The following is a 19,840-nucleotide window of genomic DNA, read 5'->3' on the forward strand; positions in this document are numbered from 1 at the left end:
GGGTGAATTCAAATCCTATGTTTTTTCCATAAAGCCCTGAGCAGCGAAAAGCTCAGATAAAATTCCAACCTGAGGACACAATCACAACCAAAGAGAAAGCAGAAGTTGACCACTGAAAACAGGAATCTCTTTCCGGATGGGGGTTTGAATGTTTTGGTGGCACAAAGTTATATGTACATGGTTCCTCCTACTGGAATGTACTTCCTTTACCTCTTTGTCTTGAACTTTCTGAGTTTCAGGACAATCCAAATGTGTTCTAACCCACCTTTCCACTGTGTCAGTGCTGAAAATCCCCCAAAGGCGAACATTTGATTTAGATGTGGTCCTGACCATGCATAATTTCAACTACAGATATTTACCACATCTTTAGAAGGAACCCACAAACAGCATCAGCACTATATAAAAAGAATACCAACACCATAAAAAAAAGAAAAAAAATAGTGTGACCACCACCAACTTCAGGACTACAAAGTTTATCCAAGTCAGCTTTGAGCACCTATAAAGTGCCAGTTTGGGGCATGGTTGTATGCAACAATTTCTTACCTGACCAGTGTCCAGTGGAGGTTCCAGATCTATCGGTGCATGTCTCACTGACAGGTTTAAAGACGGTCTCCCAGCCACCCGTGGCGTACCGCCAGCTCTGAGACTCAAGGATTAGCGTTCGCTGGGTACCATATGCGATCATGAAGCAGTAGACAACATGATGCAGCTGACATCCATAACCACAGCCTTTGTTGATGTTACACACCAGCTTCTTGGCTTTGCTACAATCCTTGGGGTTCTGAAAGAGGAACAAAGTATGTTTTAGTAATTGTATGCCCCTACTGTTGAATTTGTAAAAAAGCTGACTTAAGACTGATAAACATACTGAATAAAACGTGTAAACACACACACAAGCTATGTTTGTTTAAAAACACAATACAACAAAACAAAGTGTGGCATGCCGACTGCCCTTGGCCGCCACAATCTGAACACCAGTGCAGCTCTAACCCTGGACAGATTTGTGAAAGAGGGCAAAAATCCTGCACATGCTTTCTTTTGGCACCACTGGGACCAGTCACAATACTTCAGCTTCACAATTTTCCACTAAGTTTATTCGAAGAGTAGGTTGATGGAACAGTGAAATATGTAAACAGACACAAAGTATTCTGCAGTTTTAGGAAAAGTTCACTTAAAGGATTCCAAAGATTATAAACAGTTGGATCACAGTCGGGGACATATTGAACAGTATATTTCTCCAGGCACCCAGCATTGTTGTTGGATGATCAACTGGTTCATTCATTCATTTATTTATTACTAGATTTATAAAGCGCATGGCTACCCGAAATTAGGCTTCCCAGCGCTGAAGAATAACAGAGGGCGACCAACTTTTACTCTGCTTTGGGAAAGAGGTAAGTTGTTACTAAAGGATTCTAAAGATGCTAAACAGCTGGATCAGAGTTGAGACATATTCAACAGCGTATTTCTCCAGGCACTGAGCACTGTTGTCGGGTGATCAACTGGTTCCCGCCACAAGTTCTAAGAAATGTGGTATTGTAAAGTGCTGATCCCGCCAACGTGCCCATACACCAAAGCTCTGATGCCATTATACACAGATTAGCAGCGCTTTGTAGAAACACAAATAACCTAACATCACAATTATTATTATTACCTTGTGAGGGCCGAGGGCATATCTATTTTTTCTTCTAAAACATGTTTTTATTGATTTCACATTACTAACAAGAAATCATGCAGCATGATAACAAAGTTTCCCCACAGGTCATGGTTAACCGACAGCATCTGCATCAAAGGGTGCAGACTGGTGTTGGAAGGTTCTACCCCTTCCAACACCAAGAGCCTCATCAGGTCTCCCATCCACCTGAAACTTTTTTAAAAGGGCCTAAAACTACTACCTTAAATAGGATACCTACAGAGTTTCTGGATATTGCCAGGATAAAAGTTTGGTAAGGTTCTGCTGGCTAGATTTCAGATCATCTGAGCATGCGTAACACAATTAGTGATTGCCAAGCGGGGTTCAGGATCGAAATTAGACTTAGCAAAGCCTTAGGCGGAAGTTATAACTAACACACATCAATAAAGGCACCATCTTTCTGGCGTCCATGGATCCCAGGCAACCTTTATTGCTGCAGACAGAAGTCTACAGAAGTGCAGTCCAGTCAACTGGGTGAAAATTTGTACATCAGGGCACCTATCACCAGTAAAAGCCTTTAGTTATTTACCTCACTTTATTAAAAATATTCCTAGATGCAGGATTTTGAGTGGGACAAAAAATGTATGTGTGTGTGGGCGTGGCCTAATAAGAGTAATTAGGAATCCTTTCCAAGAGGTGTGGCCTATGTGAAGAAGGGTGCAACTTAAAATATTTAAAGTAAACTCTTGTACTTCCCAGAGCATGCGGCCTGACCAATATTTGGGGCCTCTATGTGAGCTTTCCGTTAATGCATCCAAACATGTCACACAATAACAGACATGCACCTTGAGCAAGCCTGACCTACTGGCTTTGCTAATGCTTATTAGCAGTTCTGATTAAATGAGTAAAGATGCATTTGCTGTGGAAAATTAGAATTGAAAATATCTGTATTCCGAAAATATGAGACTGTAAATTATACATTGATAAGGTCTGTGGAAAGGTTAGTGGTCTTCAAAGTGTCTCATCCACTCCCATTATTCTCTTTATACCACTCTCCTCTGAAGCCTCTCAACCAGTTGAGACAATTGAGCCCTTTCTACCCCCATCTTTCTGAAATCCTCCATTCTGAACATCTCACAGTTCATCTCTTACCTCTTCTGCACCCTCTTTTCACTCTCACGCATATACTTCCTTTCATCCTCTACACGTCACCACCTCCCCCACATACACACAACAAATCCACTCACCTTTAAAGACTAGTGTGTCAATATTTCCAGAGTTGTGACCTTCTCCTTGCACTGTTGCGTGGAATCACAATTAGAATTGCCACATGGGCTATTGCTTTGTGCGCTCTGCAGAGGCCAAGGATTGGATGAGCATGTGTTCTGAACACCTTTATGGCCGACTGACAAGCACTGCCCTCAGCCTCATCCCCAGAGGTCTCCATTGTGACTCTATAAATACCCAGACACAACTTGAACTTACACAACACCTACTGGTGACCTTCTGTTGTATGAAAAAATGTACAACATCCCGTAAAAGGCAAACACCCTTAGAGAAAGCAAGTTTAAGTGAACCATCTGAAATGTTCAAAGAAACTACATAGCTGACATGGATCACCTTAAGGTTTTTACAGTCATGGTTCTGAAAGTGATCTGAGTTTTATCCTGCAAAGCTGTTGGCATGAATATAGGGCCCAAAGGGGACCAGTTTCAAGGTTACATTTTAATTACTGCTGAGTCTGAGACCCGAAGGGACCCTCTTCACTTAAAGCTCTGCCTGGATGTCAGGCAGGTCAAGCTTCTGAAGTTAACCAGGCATGTCCCATGTTAAGTGACTGTCTACTACCTGGTACATACATGCAGATGGACTGTTTCCTTCGGTAGAACTGAGAGCAGCCTTTCTATATTATTGGCAGTAAGTATCTGAATCTTAAAGAAGTCTTAATGCTGGACCATCCTTATAAGCTTAACATGCATTGACTGCTTGTTCGCAATGCCGACCCTTGCACTTGCAGAAATGCCAACTCAGGTGATGCTAGCGTGACACACGTCATTGGGTCCCTTCACACGGTCAACCACTGTAAAGGCGATGCCACTTGGTGATAGGGAAGGTGAGACAGAAATACCTGGAGGTGGGTTTTCAGCTCGTTTTTGGAGACTCTAAGCAGCCGATGTTCATTAAAGGCTGACATCGGGGGCTGCCTCAGCAAACTTCTGTGTTTTTTGGGATGGGGGAACTGGGGGCAGAACTGCTTCTGGTGAAGGTGGCAGCATGAAGACATGCCCCCTCCTCACTCTGATATATATATTTTTAATTTGGCAGGTCTGTACCTCTGAACATAGGCCCACTGTTTCCCACTAAAATCATGGATAAATGTGCTGGTACTCAGATAGAACAATATACCTCTGAAAACCTTCATAAGAAACCTTTGTTTTTTTCTACAGCGCTGGCTTCCCCTCTATATCCATGTGTGCTACAATGTCAAAAATAAAGAGGGATACCTATAATTCAAGGGGCCCAGATTAGAGGTGAGAGATGGACCATGTGATCACAGGTGAACCACCAGGATGCTGCCGACCATGGTCCAGGATAGGTAGCAGCCTATCTGCGAGGACCTGTGACGAGGGTGGGGGATCTTAGTGTTATTATATGTAGGATGTGAGCCACATAGGATCAAGTAGGAGTGTAAGGCAGAGCAAGGAACTTCTGGTCGACCACATCTATATGCTTAAAGTTGCAGAAGGTTAATAGAATTCAGCACACACCTGTAAAATGGTGTCGACAGTACTACTTGGTGAACGTTTATGCATGCTTATACTGCCCCCCAAAAAAGTCCATTTCAATAAAGCTCCTAGAATGCAGAAAGGAGACACTATGGTTTAATAGTGTATTCTGTGCACATAAAAGTTAATTCATAATGGAAAGATGGGATAAAGGAGTAAAACACCAGGAAATCAACTGCCCCCGCACAGCTGCAATTAAGAATAATTTAAATGAGGTTGGGGGACTTAGCCTTTCCCAATGGCAAGTGAGTGCAGACTCTTCTCCTATTATTTTTCTTAAAACGAAAATAAAAGTTTAAAAAAAAACTTTTATGAATTTTCTTTACTAAGTCTATAATAACAAAGCTGGTTGGAGATAATTAAAAAAAACATTCACTGGCAAAGTCAAAAGGTCTGGCTTTAATAAGCTAGTACATAGTACATGCAAACAGTTCATGTTTGCTTTTGCATGTGCCAACGAATGGCTGTGGTGGTAAAGGTAGGTGTGGTGATAGTTGTACTGGTGGTGGCAGCAATAGTGGTAGCAACAACTATTAATGGTGCTGGTGGTAATAATGGCAGTTGTAATGGCGGTGGTAGTAATAGTGAGGGGGAAATAGTTCTGATGGTAATGGGGTAGTGATAATGCTGTAGGTGGCAATCGTATTGATAATAATGGTGGAAGTAATGTTAGTAATTGCAGTAGTGATGATTTATGTAATGTGGCGGTAATGGTAACAGTGGTGGCGGTAATGATCTGAGAAGGGACAGATCTGTGTGAAAACTAAAAAGTAACTAAGTGGTAATCTATATGTCAGACTTAATCATGCGTACTGATAAAAAGATTAACCGTTTCAGTTCGGGCGACGGCCACTGGCCAACACCCGCACTACCTCCCTGATGCGGGTCACGACCAGTGGTCAACACAAGGGAGGGGGTTAATAAATCCTCGGGTTCGTCGCACCAGAGGATTTTTCTTTATTTAACCCCTTCTGTGCCCAGGACGTAATGGTTACGTCCTGAGGCACAGTGCTGCTGTGCCCAGGACGTAACCATTACGTCCTGTGCACAGAGCCCAGAGGGAGCGCTCTCGCTCCCTCTGTGGGGTTCCCCCCCACCCCCCAAGTCAGGGATGGAAGGGGAAGCCCTTCCCCTCCCACCCCCGACCCCCCCTGTGACGTCAGCGCGCGAGCGCGCGCTGATTAGTCACAGGGTCTCCCCCATCCCGCTGGAAGCAGAGCTTCCAGCGCGATTGAAAAAGAAATGCTTTTGCATTTCTTTTTCAATCCCATGGGGGAGGCCCCGAGAGGCTTCAAAGGGAAGGAAATGTATTTCCTTCCCTTTGAAGTCTCTCACAGGTTTCAAAAGCCGGATTGCTTGCAATCCGGCTTTTGAAACCCCACTAGACACCAGGGATTTTTTTTTTTTTTCAGTGAAATTGGCAAAAGGAAGCGACCCCTTGGGCAAGGGTCGCTCCCGGGGGGGCATTTTTTTAGGAAGGCCTTTTCTGCCCCCCCTGGGGGCAGATTGGCCTATTAGGCCGATCTGCCCCCGGGGGGGGCAGAAACCTCTAGGCACCAGGGACCTTTTTTTTTTTTTGTGATGATTTCTTTTTTTTTTTAGGTGGGGAGCGATCCCTTAGGCAAGGGTCGCTCCCCTACGGGGCAATATATACTTAGGCCATTTCTGCCCCCCTTGGGGGCAGATTGGCCTATTTTGATGAGGCCAATCTGCTCCCAAGGGGGGCAGAAACCATTAGACACCAGGGAGTTTTTTTTTTTGCGTGAATTTCACGCAAGGGGAGCGACCCCTTAGGCAAGGGTCGCTCCCTGGGGGGGGGGGGGGGGGGGGGGGATTATTTTAGGCCATTTCTGCCCCCCTGGGGGGGTAGATCAGCCTATTTTGATTCGGCTGATCTGCCCCCAAGGGGGGCAGAAACCACTAGGCACCAGGGATTTTTTAGTTTTTCTGTTTTACAGATGGGGAGCGACCCCCTTGGACAAGGGTCGCTCCCCTGGAGGGGCAAAATGTATTTAGGCCATTTCTGCCCGCTTTGGGGGCAGATCGGCCGATTTTAGGTCAATCTGCCCACAAGGGGGGCAGAAACCACTAGGCACCAGGGATCTTTTTTTTGCGCCGTCACACAAGGGGAGCGACCTTGTAGTCAAGGGTCACTCCCCGGGGGGGTGGGGGGGCCAAATTATTTTAGGCCATCTCTGCCCCCCCTGGGGGCAGATCGCCCTATTGGTATTAGGCCGATCTACCCCCAGGGGGGGCAGAAACCTCTAGGCGCCAGGGCACATTTTTTTTTTGTGTTTTTTTTTTTGGTTTGTTTTTTTTTTTAGAGATGGGCAGCGACCCATCAGGCAAGGGTCGCTCCCCTGGGGGGCAAATTGTATTTAGACCATTTCTGCCCCCCTCGGGGACAGATTGGTCGATTTTAGATCAATCTGCCACAAGGGGGCAGAAACCACTAGGCACCGGGGATTTGTTTTTTGGCACCAATGTCACGAAGGAGGAGCGACCCCGTAGGCAAGGGTCGCTCCGGGGGGGGCAAATTTATTTTAGGCCATTTCTGCAGATCGGCCTATTATTAGGCCGATCTGCCCCCAGGGGGGGCAGAAACCTCTTGTTGCCAGGGCCATTTTTTTTTTAGTGTTTTTTTTTTAGTTTGTTTGTTTTTTTAGAGATGGGGAGCGACCCATCAGACAAGGGTCGCTCCCCTGGGGGGCAAACTGTGTTTAGACCATTTCTGCCCCCCTTGGGGGCAGATTGGTCGATTTTAGGTCAATATGCAACGACTAGGCACCGGGGATTCGTTTTTTGGCGCCAATGTCACGCAGGGGGAGCGACCCAGTAGGCAAGGGTCGCTCCGAGGTGGGGGGGGGGGTTTGGGGGGGCAAATTTATTTTAGGCCATTTCTGCCCCCCCCCGGGGGCAGATCGGCCTATTATTAGGGGCAGAAACCTCTAGGCACCAGGGCAAATGTTTTTTTTTAGAGATGGGGAGCGACCCATCAGACAAGGGTCGCTTCCCTGGGGGGCAAACTGTATTTAGAGCATTTCTGCCCCCTTTGGGGGCAGATTGGTCGATTTTAGGTCAATCTGCCCCCAAGGGGGCAGAAACCACTAGGCACCGGGAATTTGTTTTTGGGCGCCAATGTCACGCAGGGGTAGCGACCCCGTAGGCAAGGGTCGCACCTGGGCAGTGGGGGTTTGGGGGGGTGGGGGGGGTCAAATTTATTTTAGGGCATTTCCCCCACCCCTGGGGCCGGCTGAGCTAGATGCCAAAATCCACATGTGGGCACTTTGCAAAAAACACCTCTGTTTTCTGTGAAAAAATATGTTGTGTCCACGTTGTGTTTTGGGCCATTTCCTTTCGTGGGCGCTAGGCCTACCCACACAAGTGAGGTACCATTTTTATGGAGAGACTTAGGGGAATGCTGGGTGGAAGGAAATTTGTGGCTCCTCTCAGATTCCAGAACTTTCTGTCACCGAAATGAGAGGAAAAAGTGTTTTTTGGCCAGATTTTGATGTTTGCAAAGGATTCTGGGTAACAGAACCTGGTCAGAGCCCCGCAAATCACCCCATCTTGGATTCCCCTAGGTCTCTAGTTTTCAAAAATGCGCTGGTTTGCTAGGTTTCCCCAGGTGCCGGCTGAGCTAGAGGCCAAAATCCACACGTAGGCACTGTTTTCTATGAAAAAATGTGATGTGTCCACGTTGTGTTTTGGGCCATTTCCTGTCGCGAGCGCTAGGCCTACCCACACAAGTGAGGTATCATTTTTATCGGGAGACGTGGGGGAACGCTGGGTGGAAGGAAATTTGTGGCTCCTCTCAGATTCCAGAACTTTCTGCCACAGAAATGTGAGGAACATGTGTTTTTTTAGCCAAATTTTGAGGTTTGCAAAGGATTCTGGGTAACAGAACCTGGTCCGAGCCACACAAATCACCCCATCTTGGATTCCCCTAGGTCTCTAGTTTTCAGAAATGCACAGGTTTGGTAGGTTTCCCTAGGTGGCGGCTGAGCTAGAGGCCAAAATCTACAGGTAGGCACTTTGCTAAAAACAGGTCTATTTTCTGTGATGTGTCCACGTTGCGCTTTGGGGCGTTTCCTGTCGCGGGCGCTAGGCCTACCCACACAAGTGAGGTACCATTTTTATGGAGAGACTTAGGGGAATGCTGGGTGGAAGGAAATTTGTGGCTCCTCTCAGATTCCAGAACTTTCTGTCACCGAAATGAGAGGAAAAAGTGTTTTTTGGCCAGATTTTGATGTTTGCAAAGGATTCTGGGTAACAGAACCTGGTCAGAGCCCCGCAAATCACCCCATCTTGGATTCCCCTAGGTCTCTAGTTTTCAAAAATGCGCTGGTTTGCTAGGTTTCCCCAGGTGCCGGCTGAGCTAGAGGCCAAAATCCACACGTAGGCACTGTTTTCTATGAAAAAATGTGATGTGTCCACGTTGTGTTTTGGGCCATTTCCTGTCGCGAGCGCTAGGCCTACCCACACAAGTGAGGTATCATTTTTATCGGGAGACGTGGGGGAACGCTGGGTGGAAGGAAATTTGTGGCTCCTCTCAGATTCCAGAACTTTCTGCCACAGAAATGTGAGGAACATGTGTTTTTTTAGCCAAATTTTGAGGTTTGCAAAGGATTCTGGGTAACTAACCTGGTCCGAGCCACACAAATCACCCCATCTTGGATTCCCCTAGGTCTCTAGTTTTCAGAAATGCACAGGTTTGGTAGGTTTCCCTAGGTGGCGGCTGAGCTAGAGGCCAAAATCTACAGGTAGGCACTTTGCTAAAAACAGGTCTATTTTCTGTGATGTGTCCACGTTGCGCTTTGGGGCGTTTCCTGTCGCGGGCGCTAGGCCTACCCACACAAGTGAGGTATCATTTTTATCGGGAGACATGGGGGAACGCTGGGTGGAAGGAAATTTGTGGCTCCTCTCAGATTGTAGAACTTTCTGCCACAGAAATGTGAGGAACATGTGTTTTTTTTAGCCAAATTTTGAGGTTTGAAAAGGATTCTGGGTAACAGAACCTGGTCCGAGTCACACAAGTCACCCCATCTTGGATTCCCCTAGGTCTCTAGTTTTCAGAAATGCACAGGTTTGGTAGGTTTCCCTAGGTGGCGGCTGAGATACAGGCCAAAATCTACAGGTAGGCACTTTGCAAAAAACACCTCTGTTTTCCTTCAAAAATTTGGTTGTGTCCACGTTGCGCTTTGGGGCGTTTCCTGTCGTGGGCGCTAGGCCTACCCACACAAGTGAGGTATAATTTTTATCGGGAGACGTGGGGGAACGCTGGGTGGAAGGAAATTTGTGGCTCCTCTCAGATTCCAGAACTTTCTGCCACAGAAATGTGAGGAACATGTGTTTTTTTTAGCCAAATTTTGAGGTTTGCAAAGGATTCTGGGTAAGAGAACCTGGTCCCAGCCACACAAGTCACCCCATCTTGGATTCCCCTAGGTCTCTAGTTTTCAGAAATGCACAGGTTTGGTAGGTTTCCCTAGGTGGCGGCTGAGCTACAGGCCAAAATCCACAGGTAGGCACTTTGCTAAAAACAGGTCTGTTTTCTGTGATGTGTCCACGTTGCGCTTTGGGGCGTTTCCTGTCGCGGGCGCTAGGCCTACCCACACAAGTGAGGTATCATTTTTATCGGGAGACGTGGGGGAACGCTGGGTGGAAGGAAATTTGTGGCTCCTCTCAGATTCCAGAACTTTCTGCCACAGAAATGTGAGGAACATGTGTTTGTTTAGCCACATTTTGAGGTTTGCAAAGGATTCTGGGTAACAGAACCTGGTCCCAGCCACACAAGTCACCCCATCTTGGATTCCCCTAGGTCTCTAGTTTTCAGAAATGCACAGGTTTGGTAGGTTTCCCTAGGTGGCGGCTGAGCTACAGGCCAAAATCTACAGGTAGGCACTTTGCAAAAACCACCTCTGTTTTCCTTAAAAAATTTGGCTGTGTCCACGTTGCGCTTTGGGGCGTTTCCTGTCGCGGGCGCTAGGCCTACCCACACAAGTGAGGTATCATTTTTATCGGGAGACGTGGGGGAACGCTGGGTGGAAGGAAATGTGTGGCTCCTCTCAGATTCCAGAACTTTCTGCCACAGAAATGTGAGGAACATGTGTTTTTTTAGCCAAATTTTGAGGTTTGCAAAGGATTCTGGGTAACAGAACCTGGTCCCAGCCACACAAGTCACCCCATCTTGGATTCCCCTAGGTCTCTAGTTTTCAGAAATGCACAGGTTTGATAGGTTTCCCTAGGTGGCGGCTGAGCTACAGGCCAAAATCTACAGGTAGGCACTTTGCTAAAAACAGGTCTGTTTTCTGTGATGTGTCCACGTTGTGTTTTGGGGCGTATCCTGTCGCGGGCGCTAGGCCTACCCACACAAGTGAGGTATTATTTTTATCGGGAGACTTGGGGGAACATAGAATAGCAAAACAAGTGTTATTGCCCCTTGTCTTTCTCTACATTTTTCCCTTCCAAATGTAAGACAGTGTGTAAAAAAGACATCTATTTGAGAAATGCCCTGTAATTCACATGCTAGTATGGGCACCCTGGAATTCAGAGATGTGCAAATAACCACTGCTTCTCAACACCTTATCTTGTGCCCATTTTGGAAATACAAAGGTTTTCTTGATAGCTATTTTTTACTCTTTATATTTCAGCAAATGAATTGCTGTATACCCGGCATAGAATGAAAACCCACTGCAGGGTGCAGGTCATTTATTGGCTCTGGGTACCTAGAGTTCTTTATGAACCTACAAGCCCTATATATCCCCGCAACCAGAAGAGTCCAGCAGACGTAACGGTATATTGCTTTCGAAAATCTGACATTGCAGGAAAAAATTACAGAGTAAAACTTAGAGAAAAATTTATGTTTTTTTCACCTCAATTTCAATATTTTTCTTTTTCAGTTGTTATTTTCTGTAGGAAACCCTTGTAGGATCTACACAAATTACCCCTTGCTGAATTCAGAATTTTGTCTACTTTTCAGAAATGTTGCGGTTTCTGGGATCCAGCATTGGTTTCATGCCCATTTCTGTCACTGACTGGAAGGAGGTTGAAAGCACAAAAAATCGTAAAAATGGGGTATGTCCCAGTAAAATGCCAAAATTGTGTTGAAAAATTGGGTTTTCTGATTCAAGTCTGCCTGTTCCTGGAAGCTGGAAAGCTGGTGATTTTATCACCGCAAACCCTTTGTTGATGCCCTTTTCAGGGGAAAAACCACAAGCCTTCTTCTGCAGCCCATTTTTCCAATTTTTTTTAAAAAAACGAAATTTTCACTGTTTTTTGGCTAATTTCTTGGCCTCCTTCTGGGGAACCCACAAAGTCTGGGTACCTCTAGAATCCCTAGGATGTTGGAAAAAAAGGACGCAAATTTGGCGTGGGTAGCTTACGTGAACAAAAAGTTATGAGGGCCTAAGCGCGAACTGCTCCAAATAGCCAAAAAAAGGCTCGGCACAGGAGGGGGAAAAGGCCTGGCAGCGAAGGGGTTAAAAAAACAGTGTCTCCTCCCACCCCTCCGTGACGTCAGCATGCCTCACGCTGTTCGTTTTCTCCATTGGAGCAGGAAGCGGCCTTGCGCCCCTTCCTGCTCCAGTGGGGAAAACAGGCACAAACGACCTCCCTGGCGCTCAGGAAGGCCTTGTTTGAAAGGGGAGATTCTCCCTTTTCAAACAAGGAACTCCTGAACTGGTTTCCTGGCCCTTGATGAGGGCCAGAAAACCCCACTAGACACCAGAGACTTCACTTGGGGGTGGGGTTCGGCCCCCTTGGAATACAGGCCGCTCCTCCCCCACCCAGGTTCATAGTAGGCTTACCCCTGGGAGCACGATCGTCCCCGATCTAGCCTCCCAGGGGTTTAACAACATTTAAAAAAATAAATTGACAGGGGGTTGCCCGTGAGCAGGGTGACCCCCGTGGGGGAGCAATATTTTTTTTTAATAGTTGTATGTTTTCCCTGGGGGCCACAATGGCCCCCAAGGAAACCATACAGCTATTAAATATATATATCTATATAGCTATATCTATATATTTATGTTAATGTATATATATATATTTATCACTTTTATCAACACGTGTGTGGTTTCCCTGGGGGCTCCAATTAGCCCCCAGGAAAACCACACCCACATATAAAAGTGATCTCTTATCTATCCATGTATATTCACCACCAGTTCTCTTGCAGTTGCAGCTTGCGTCTTCAAAGCATGCACATAGTTCAACTGACGCGTTTCAACTGTAGCTTTTAGGCAGCAATGTAAATGTAAAAATGTAAATTAGCATTTGTATAGCGCACTACTCACCCGTTAGGGTCTCAAGGCGCTGTACTCATACCGCTATGGAACCCCTCCTGGCTTTTCCCTGTGAGGCACCCACTCCTGAGCACCCCCAGGGTGAAGCCAGGAATCCAAGCGCTGTTGGGGCCATTGTGGAGATTAAGCAAGCTATTGCCCAGAGTTGCAGAGTGGGACCCATGAATTAGATTAGGCACCGAGGCGAGAATTATCTGGTCAAGGGGAATTGAGCCCAAGACCTGCCGAAGCGGGACTTGAACCCTGGTCTTGAGCCAGATCTCTGCTTCAGGGTCTGCCACTCTAACCATTGAGCCACACTTCTCCACAATAAAAAAGTCAAGTAAGTCTTGTGATTATGTTTCTGCTACAAAAGGATCTGACTTTTGTCTAGTGGCAGTTGTGATGCCCTAAAGTAGCGCATAAGGTTTACATGCCTACTGCAAAGATCAAATCTGTATTTTATGTAAATAGCTGAGTAGATTAGTAAAGGCAGCCATTACCTGCACAATTGAAATGTATGTGCGGGGGGCTATGGAGAGATGAAGGGCACTTTTGCTGGGTGGTAGTGAGGGAATTCGAGGATGTGATCATGGCAGTCAAAGCACCAATAACCATTGCTTGACTGGGCGCTAGAGGTGCTAAAGACTGTGACGATTGGTATGTGACAAGGTGAAGTAATGGTGTGTCTTTTTTTGAGTGTCTTGAAAGAACTTGCTGATTGAGGGAAGAAGCAAGGGTAAGGTGACCTCTAATGTTGCACGTATCACACACACACACACACACCAGCAATTTTGTGACTGTCTACGTAGGCTAGTGTTTTAGAGTGTTTTTAGACAGTAGCAGAGATGGCATCTCGTTGGATGACTGCTGCGCAAGCCCTCACTTCGGTTATAGAGGACAGCTCTGATGTAGCATCAGAGACTGAGACAGCAGATACTGAGACAGCATCTGAGGGATAGGACAATGGCGCAGACTCTTGGAGTGATTTTTCAGCCAGAGGAGTCCCATTCGATAACTCCTCTCCCATCGATTATGAGGGAGGTGATGAGGACAGTCCTGCTGTCCTTTCGCAAGCAGTGTCTGTGTATCGGGAGAATAGCGGGTTAGCCCAACCCAGAGAGCAGGTGCATGCGGCGGCAAGCACAGAGAGAGTGCTCTCTTGGGAGCTCCCCAATTTAGTTATGCCCCAAATTCCACCGCCCAAATTGTATTGTGGAGACATCAAAATTATCTATCACACAACAACCTGGTTTTGTAAGGCAGGCACCTGAGTTTTTGGTTCTGGGCTTGGCGGCCATATAGGGGAAACCTACCAAACCCAGACATTTCTGGAAACTAGACATCCTGGGGAGTCCACAGAGGTGTGACTTGAGTGGATTCCCCAAAGTTTCTTTACCCAGAATACCCTGCAAAGGTGAAACGTTGAATAAAAACTATTTTTTTTCTTGCATTTCTGTCACACAAACTACAGGAATATGCTGGGATCCACAAAATTCCTATCTCCCAGTGTTTCCCCACCTGTCCTGATAAAAACGCTACCCCACTAGAGTGCCTGTTCCTGGGTCAGGAATGGATCACCCCAGAGTCAACAGATGCCCTTATGCAAGGACCAACATTGACAGTTGTGTGATCTATTCCTGTCGCGGGCACTAGGCCTACCTACACAAGTGAGGTAACTTTTTTATCAGGAGACTTGGGGGAATGCTGGCTGGAAGGAAATTTGTGGCTCCTCTCAGATTCCAGAACATTCTATCAGCGAAATGTGAGAAAAAAGTGTTTCTTTGGCCAAATATTGAGGTTTGCAAAAGATTCTGGGTAACAGTACTTGGTGAGAGCACCACAAGTTACCCTATCCTGGGTTCCCATAGGTGTCTAGTTTTAAAAAATGCACAGGTTTGGTAGGTTTTCCTAGGTACCTGCTGAGCTAGAGACCAAAATCCACAGCTAGGCACTTTCCAAAAAACACATCAGTTTTCAATGTAAAAATTTGATGTGTCCATGTTGCGTTTTGGAGTGTTTCCTGTAGCGGGCACTAGGCCTACCCACTCAAGTGAGATGCCATTTTTATCGGGAGACTTGGGGGAACGCTGGGTGGAAGGAAATATGTGGCTCCTCTCAGATTCCAGAACTTTCCATCTCCGAAATGTGAGGAAAGAGTTTTTCTTTTTTTTGCCACGTTTTGAGGTTTGCAAAGGATTCTGGGTAACAGAACCTGGTGAGAGCCCCACAAGTCACCCCATTATGAATTCCCCCTAGATGTCTAGTTTTCAAAAATGTGTAGGTTTGGAAGGTTTCTCTAGGTGCCGGCTGAGCTGGAGGCCAAAGACCACAGCTAGGAACATTGGAAAAAACAGGTTAGTTTTCTTTGGGAAAATGTGATGTGTCCATGATGTGTTTTGGGGCATTTCCTGTAACGGTCACTAGGCCTACCCACACAAGTGAAGTACCATTTTTATCAGAAGACTTGGGGGAATGCTGGGTGGAAGGAAGTTTGTGGCTCCTTTCAGATTCCAGAACTTTGCACCACCGAAATCTGAGGGAAAAGTTTTTTTTTTGCCCAATTTTGTGGTTTGCAAAGGATTCTGGGTAACAGAACCTGGTGAGAGCCCCACATGTCACCCCATCCTGAATTCCCCTAGGTGTCTAGTTTCCCAAAAATATAGGTTTGCTAGGTTTCCCTAGGTGCCGGCTGAGATAGAGGCCAAAATCCACAGCTAGGTACTTTCCAAAAAACACGTCAGATTTCAATGTAAAAATGTGATGTGTTCATGTTGCGTTTCTTGTCACAGACATTAGGCCTACCCATGGAAGTGAGGTACCATTTTTATCGGAACACTTGGGGGAACACAGAATACCAGAGCAAGTGTCATTACCCCTTGTCTTTCTCTACATTTTTTCCTTCAAAATGTAAGACAGTGTGTAACAAAGACCTCTATTTGAGAAATGCCCTGTAATTCACAAGCTAGTATGGGCACCCCAGAATTCAGACATGTACAAATAACCACTACTTCACAACACCTTATCTTGTACCCATTTTGGAAATACAATTTTTCCTTGATACCTATTTTTCACTCATTATATTTCACCAAATAAAGTGTTGTACACCCAGTCCACAATTAAAACCTGTTGCAAGGTGCAGCTCCTTTATTGGCTCTGGGTACCTAGGGTTCTTGATGAACCTTCTAGCACTATATATCCCTGCAACCAGAAGAGTACAGCAGACGTAACAATATATTACTTTTGAAAATATGACATTGCAGAAAAAAGTTACAGAGCAAAACGTGGAGAAAAATGGCTGTTTTTGTCACCTCAATTTCAATATGTTTTTATTTCAGCTGTTATTTTCTGTAGGAAAACCTTGTAGGATCTACACAAATGACCCCTTGCTTGATTCAGAAAGTTGTCTACTTTTCAGAAATGTTTAGCTGTCTGGGATCCAGCATTGGTTTCACACCCATTTCAGTCACTAACTGAATGGAGGCTAAAAGCACAAAAATAGTAAAAATGGGGTATGTCCCAGTAAAATGCCAAAATTGTTTTGAAAATATGGTTTTCTGATTAATTTCTGCCTGTTCCTGAAAGCTGGGAAGATGGTGAGTTTAGCACTGCAAGCCCTTTGTTGATGCTGTTTTCAGGAAAACAACACATGCTTTAGTCTGCAGCCCTTTTTCCCCCATTGTTCGGGACAAAAAAGAAAAATTTAGCTGTATTTTGGCTAATTTCTTGGTCTCCTCCAGGGCAATTCACAAACTCTGTGTACCCTTAGAATCCCTAGGGTGTTGGAAAAAGAGGATGCAAATTTGGCGTGGATAGCTTATGTGGACAAAAAGTTATGAAAGCCTAAGCGCGAAATACCCAAATTGCAAAAAAAAAAAGGGCTCAGTACGGGGGGCAGGGGATGAAGGGCCAGCAGCTGAGGGGTTAAAAAGCACCCTCAAGTAAAAACAAAATAGAAAGAAATGTGTTGCTTTCTGAATATAATGCCTGCACGAGATCAAGAAGTGAAAGTAGGTTGACAGAGTATTTTTCAGACGCACAATAGTCCCCCACGCATTGCAATGCAAATACTCAGAAGGTGGAATGATACACAAAATAGCCAATGGCATGTGAGGAGAGGGTAAGCTGAGCGAAGCCAAAGCCAACTCTATATATATTTTATTAATTTATTTAAGGTATTTATAAAGTGCACCCTCATCCTCAAAGGGTTACCCTGGCGTTAGACCTCATATTTACCCAGTTTGAACCAAATCATTAAATCAGATACAACCAAGTCTTCAACATTCACTGAAAGACCAACAAATCCAGAGTTAAACATAAATTCCCAGGAAGATTAGTCCAGTGGGCAGCGGACAAAACATTAAAATAGAGGCCACCCATTCTGGATTTCTTAATTAATTTACAGAATATTAGAGCTTCTTAGCTGAAAGGAGTACCCGCGTTGGCTTATAAAATGTAACTCTGTCCTGTAGGATTGCTGGACTCTTATCATGAAGTGCTTGGTTCGCGTGGCACATTAGCATGAAAATTGCTCTCTTGCACATGAGAAGCCAGTGGAGATAGTTAAGCCAGGCCGAAGCGGAGCTCCTGCTAGCCCTGTTACAGATCAATCTTTCCATTGCATTCTGAACAGACTGAAGACACGTAACAAAGGATCTGACACGCCAACATATAACACATTCCCATAGTCTAACCTACTCATGATCAACGCTTAAACAATATTTCTTTGCCATGTAACTGAAATCCACCGAAATAATCTGCAAAGAGTGCATAGAAAACCAAACAAGCTCCTGCACACAGTGTTTACTTGCTCATGCAATGAGAGAAAATCATCAGTTAAGAAACCCAGATTTTTTGCCACCTTAAACACCAATGCACCATGGATACAACTGCACTCACAGGAGACCTAATAAGGCGTGTGAGCCAGTCTTTAAACGGGAGGTGCCGCCTTGTACCCATGCTTGCTTCTGTCGTCCTTCCCATTCCCCCTTCCTCCCGCACCTTTTGCTGAGTGCATTTCAGCAATGTCTTGCTGGTAGGAACGGTGGTAGCACAAAGGTCCCTGCAGCTCCCGCAGTGGGGGGGGATGGCTGGGGGGCACCGAGCTCCAGGGTGCCTCCTATGCACAGTACAGTGGCCTGAGTCCCCCCCCTGAGTGAGTCTTGAGAGGGGGCCCTTCCATGTACAGTGCAGGGTGGTCCCCTCTGGTTTTGTTACGCCACTGGGAAGGAAAGTGACCGGCGGGTAGGCAAAGGAAGGAATTTCTGCATTACTTGAGTGAAGGTTACCTCTGTAGGATGAAGTCTTAATTTCACATCAATGACACTGTTCTAGGACAGATGACTACATTATAGGTGAGCTATGTATTACCTGTATGGAGCTTAAGATCCTCGATGGAAGAGAAGTAAAAACAGGCGCGGCTTCTCCGTATGGGTGGAGGATCGTTCCACCCCCACCCCAGTCTGTTTATTATCTTTTCCGTGTAAAAGGGACAGGGGGAACTGGAGGTGACGAGCTGAGGGGAGTGCTCTGTGCCCTTCCCTCAGAGCGCATGTGTGTTTGGCTGCCCGTCTCGGGCCGGCCAAACACACATGCACAGTAGGCTCTCTCCAGCCCAGCAACACAGTTACTGGGCTGGAGAGAGCCTGCACAGGCTCCCAGTCTGCCTGGGAGCGCCCTGGCTGGGTGCTCCCAGCCAATCCTGATGCTGCTTTGAGCAGGGAGCCTGTGCCTGCAGCAGCGATCGGAGAGGAGCAGCGTGGGAGGAGGTTTTTAAAAATAATAATTATTTAATAATTTTTTTCCCCAGCCACGCGACAGCTCTATGGTGAACATATTAAATTTAAGATTAATTTAGAAGAGTGTTTATATAGAATTGAAGTTTCGTACAGCAGCTAGTTACAAAAAGGTAATGCAATTTAGGCAGTGACAGATCGGACACATAGTTATATTTTTACTGTTTGTTTTACATTGTTTCTTACTGCTTTTTTTACTTTCTTTTTTTTAACCATTTTGCAGTTGCTTTTTGCCTTTATCTGTAATTTTTAAATCTCTTTTTAGCATATTTTTAGAATTCATTTATATAACAGTACCAATGAATTCATTTTAAATTTGAAAACCATTGTAGCTAAGCCAGAGGTTGCACTCCTGAGGGAGACGTAATACTTATGTCCTCATTATGAGTGAGTATGATATTGCCTCGCAAAGGTTCCCCCACCACTAAGTAACCAATAGATGGGTTACCGGTAACTCCAAAGGGAGATGTGGAGTAAGGTGGGATTACCGGTGGAACACAGATAAATTAATAATTACCTGGGAGCATCAGCAATTTCTAGCCAGATTCCCCCCACAAGTGACCATTTTGCCCCGAATTTCAGCTGAATAATTCGGCTGCTTTCAACAGCTGAAGTCTCTGGGTAAAATTAAATAGATCCAAGGTTTTCATGTGATCTCAAAATTCTTAAGGGGCCAGCAATTGCTTTTACCGGTTCCTCTTGACTTAAGAGGCCCCCATAAGAGGGCATTTCAGTCTATATGAGGGTCTGCAACAAACTGACTGAGCTTCCACCAGGGATTGGATTCACCCAGCTAATCATAATATACACTGCCAACATATTCTTAGAAATAAACGACTGCGGTGTCATGCGCCATGGTGGCAACTCAATCTCCCAAGAAAGAGAATGCTCAGTTAAATTTGTGATGCTACCTGAACGGAGTTAGGTAAAAAAATAAGAAACAACAACAAAAAAATACAATATATGAAAAAAAAAATAATAATAAAACAATAAAAAAAATTGAATAAAACATGGTCTTATCAAACATCGCGGCCAGTTCAGAGCAGTAGTAGTAAGTCCTGACCCCGTGTTGTAGGCTCTCTCTAGATCAGGACTGGCCGCTCAGGAGACGGGAAACATCACCCAGCTCGGGTGGGGGTTACAGGAGGGTCCAACCTTTCTGAAAAGCACATGTAAGAATCACTGCCGACGCAAAATATTGCACCCGAGGCAGACCATCAAGTACTGAGCTACTTCGCAAGTTTCTCTTACAAATTCTCTGTCAAGTATGGAGCATTTAAGGCAAGATATTTGGAAAAATGATGCTGTAAAATCAGTCAGTTTGAGCCAATTTATTACAAAAATATATATATT

The 19,840-nt window shown here is 45.4% G+C and overlaps 1 protein-coding gene across 2 annotated transcripts in view; it reads right to left on the minus strand.

Moving 5' to 3' along the window:
* The window catches only part of FUT8 (fucosyltransferase 8), a 584,495-nt gene that overhangs the window by 140,475 nt on the left and 424,180 nt on the right, over positions 1-19,840 (minus strand). For both annotated transcript variants that reach the window (XM_069208896.1, XM_069208897.1), the window contains one exon: positions 544-781. In XM_069208896.1, coding sequence (XP_069064997.1) covers positions 544-781 — 238 coding nt within the window. The remainder of the gene's footprint in view (positions 1-543; positions 782-19,840) is intronic.

This window comes from Pleurodeles waltl, chromosome 9 (genome assembly GCF_031143425.1).
Source record: "Pleurodeles waltl isolate 20211129_DDA chromosome 9, aPleWal1.hap1.20221129, whole genome shotgun sequence".
NCBI lineage: Eukaryota > Metazoa > Chordata > Amphibia > Caudata > Salamandridae > Pleurodeles > Pleurodeles waltl.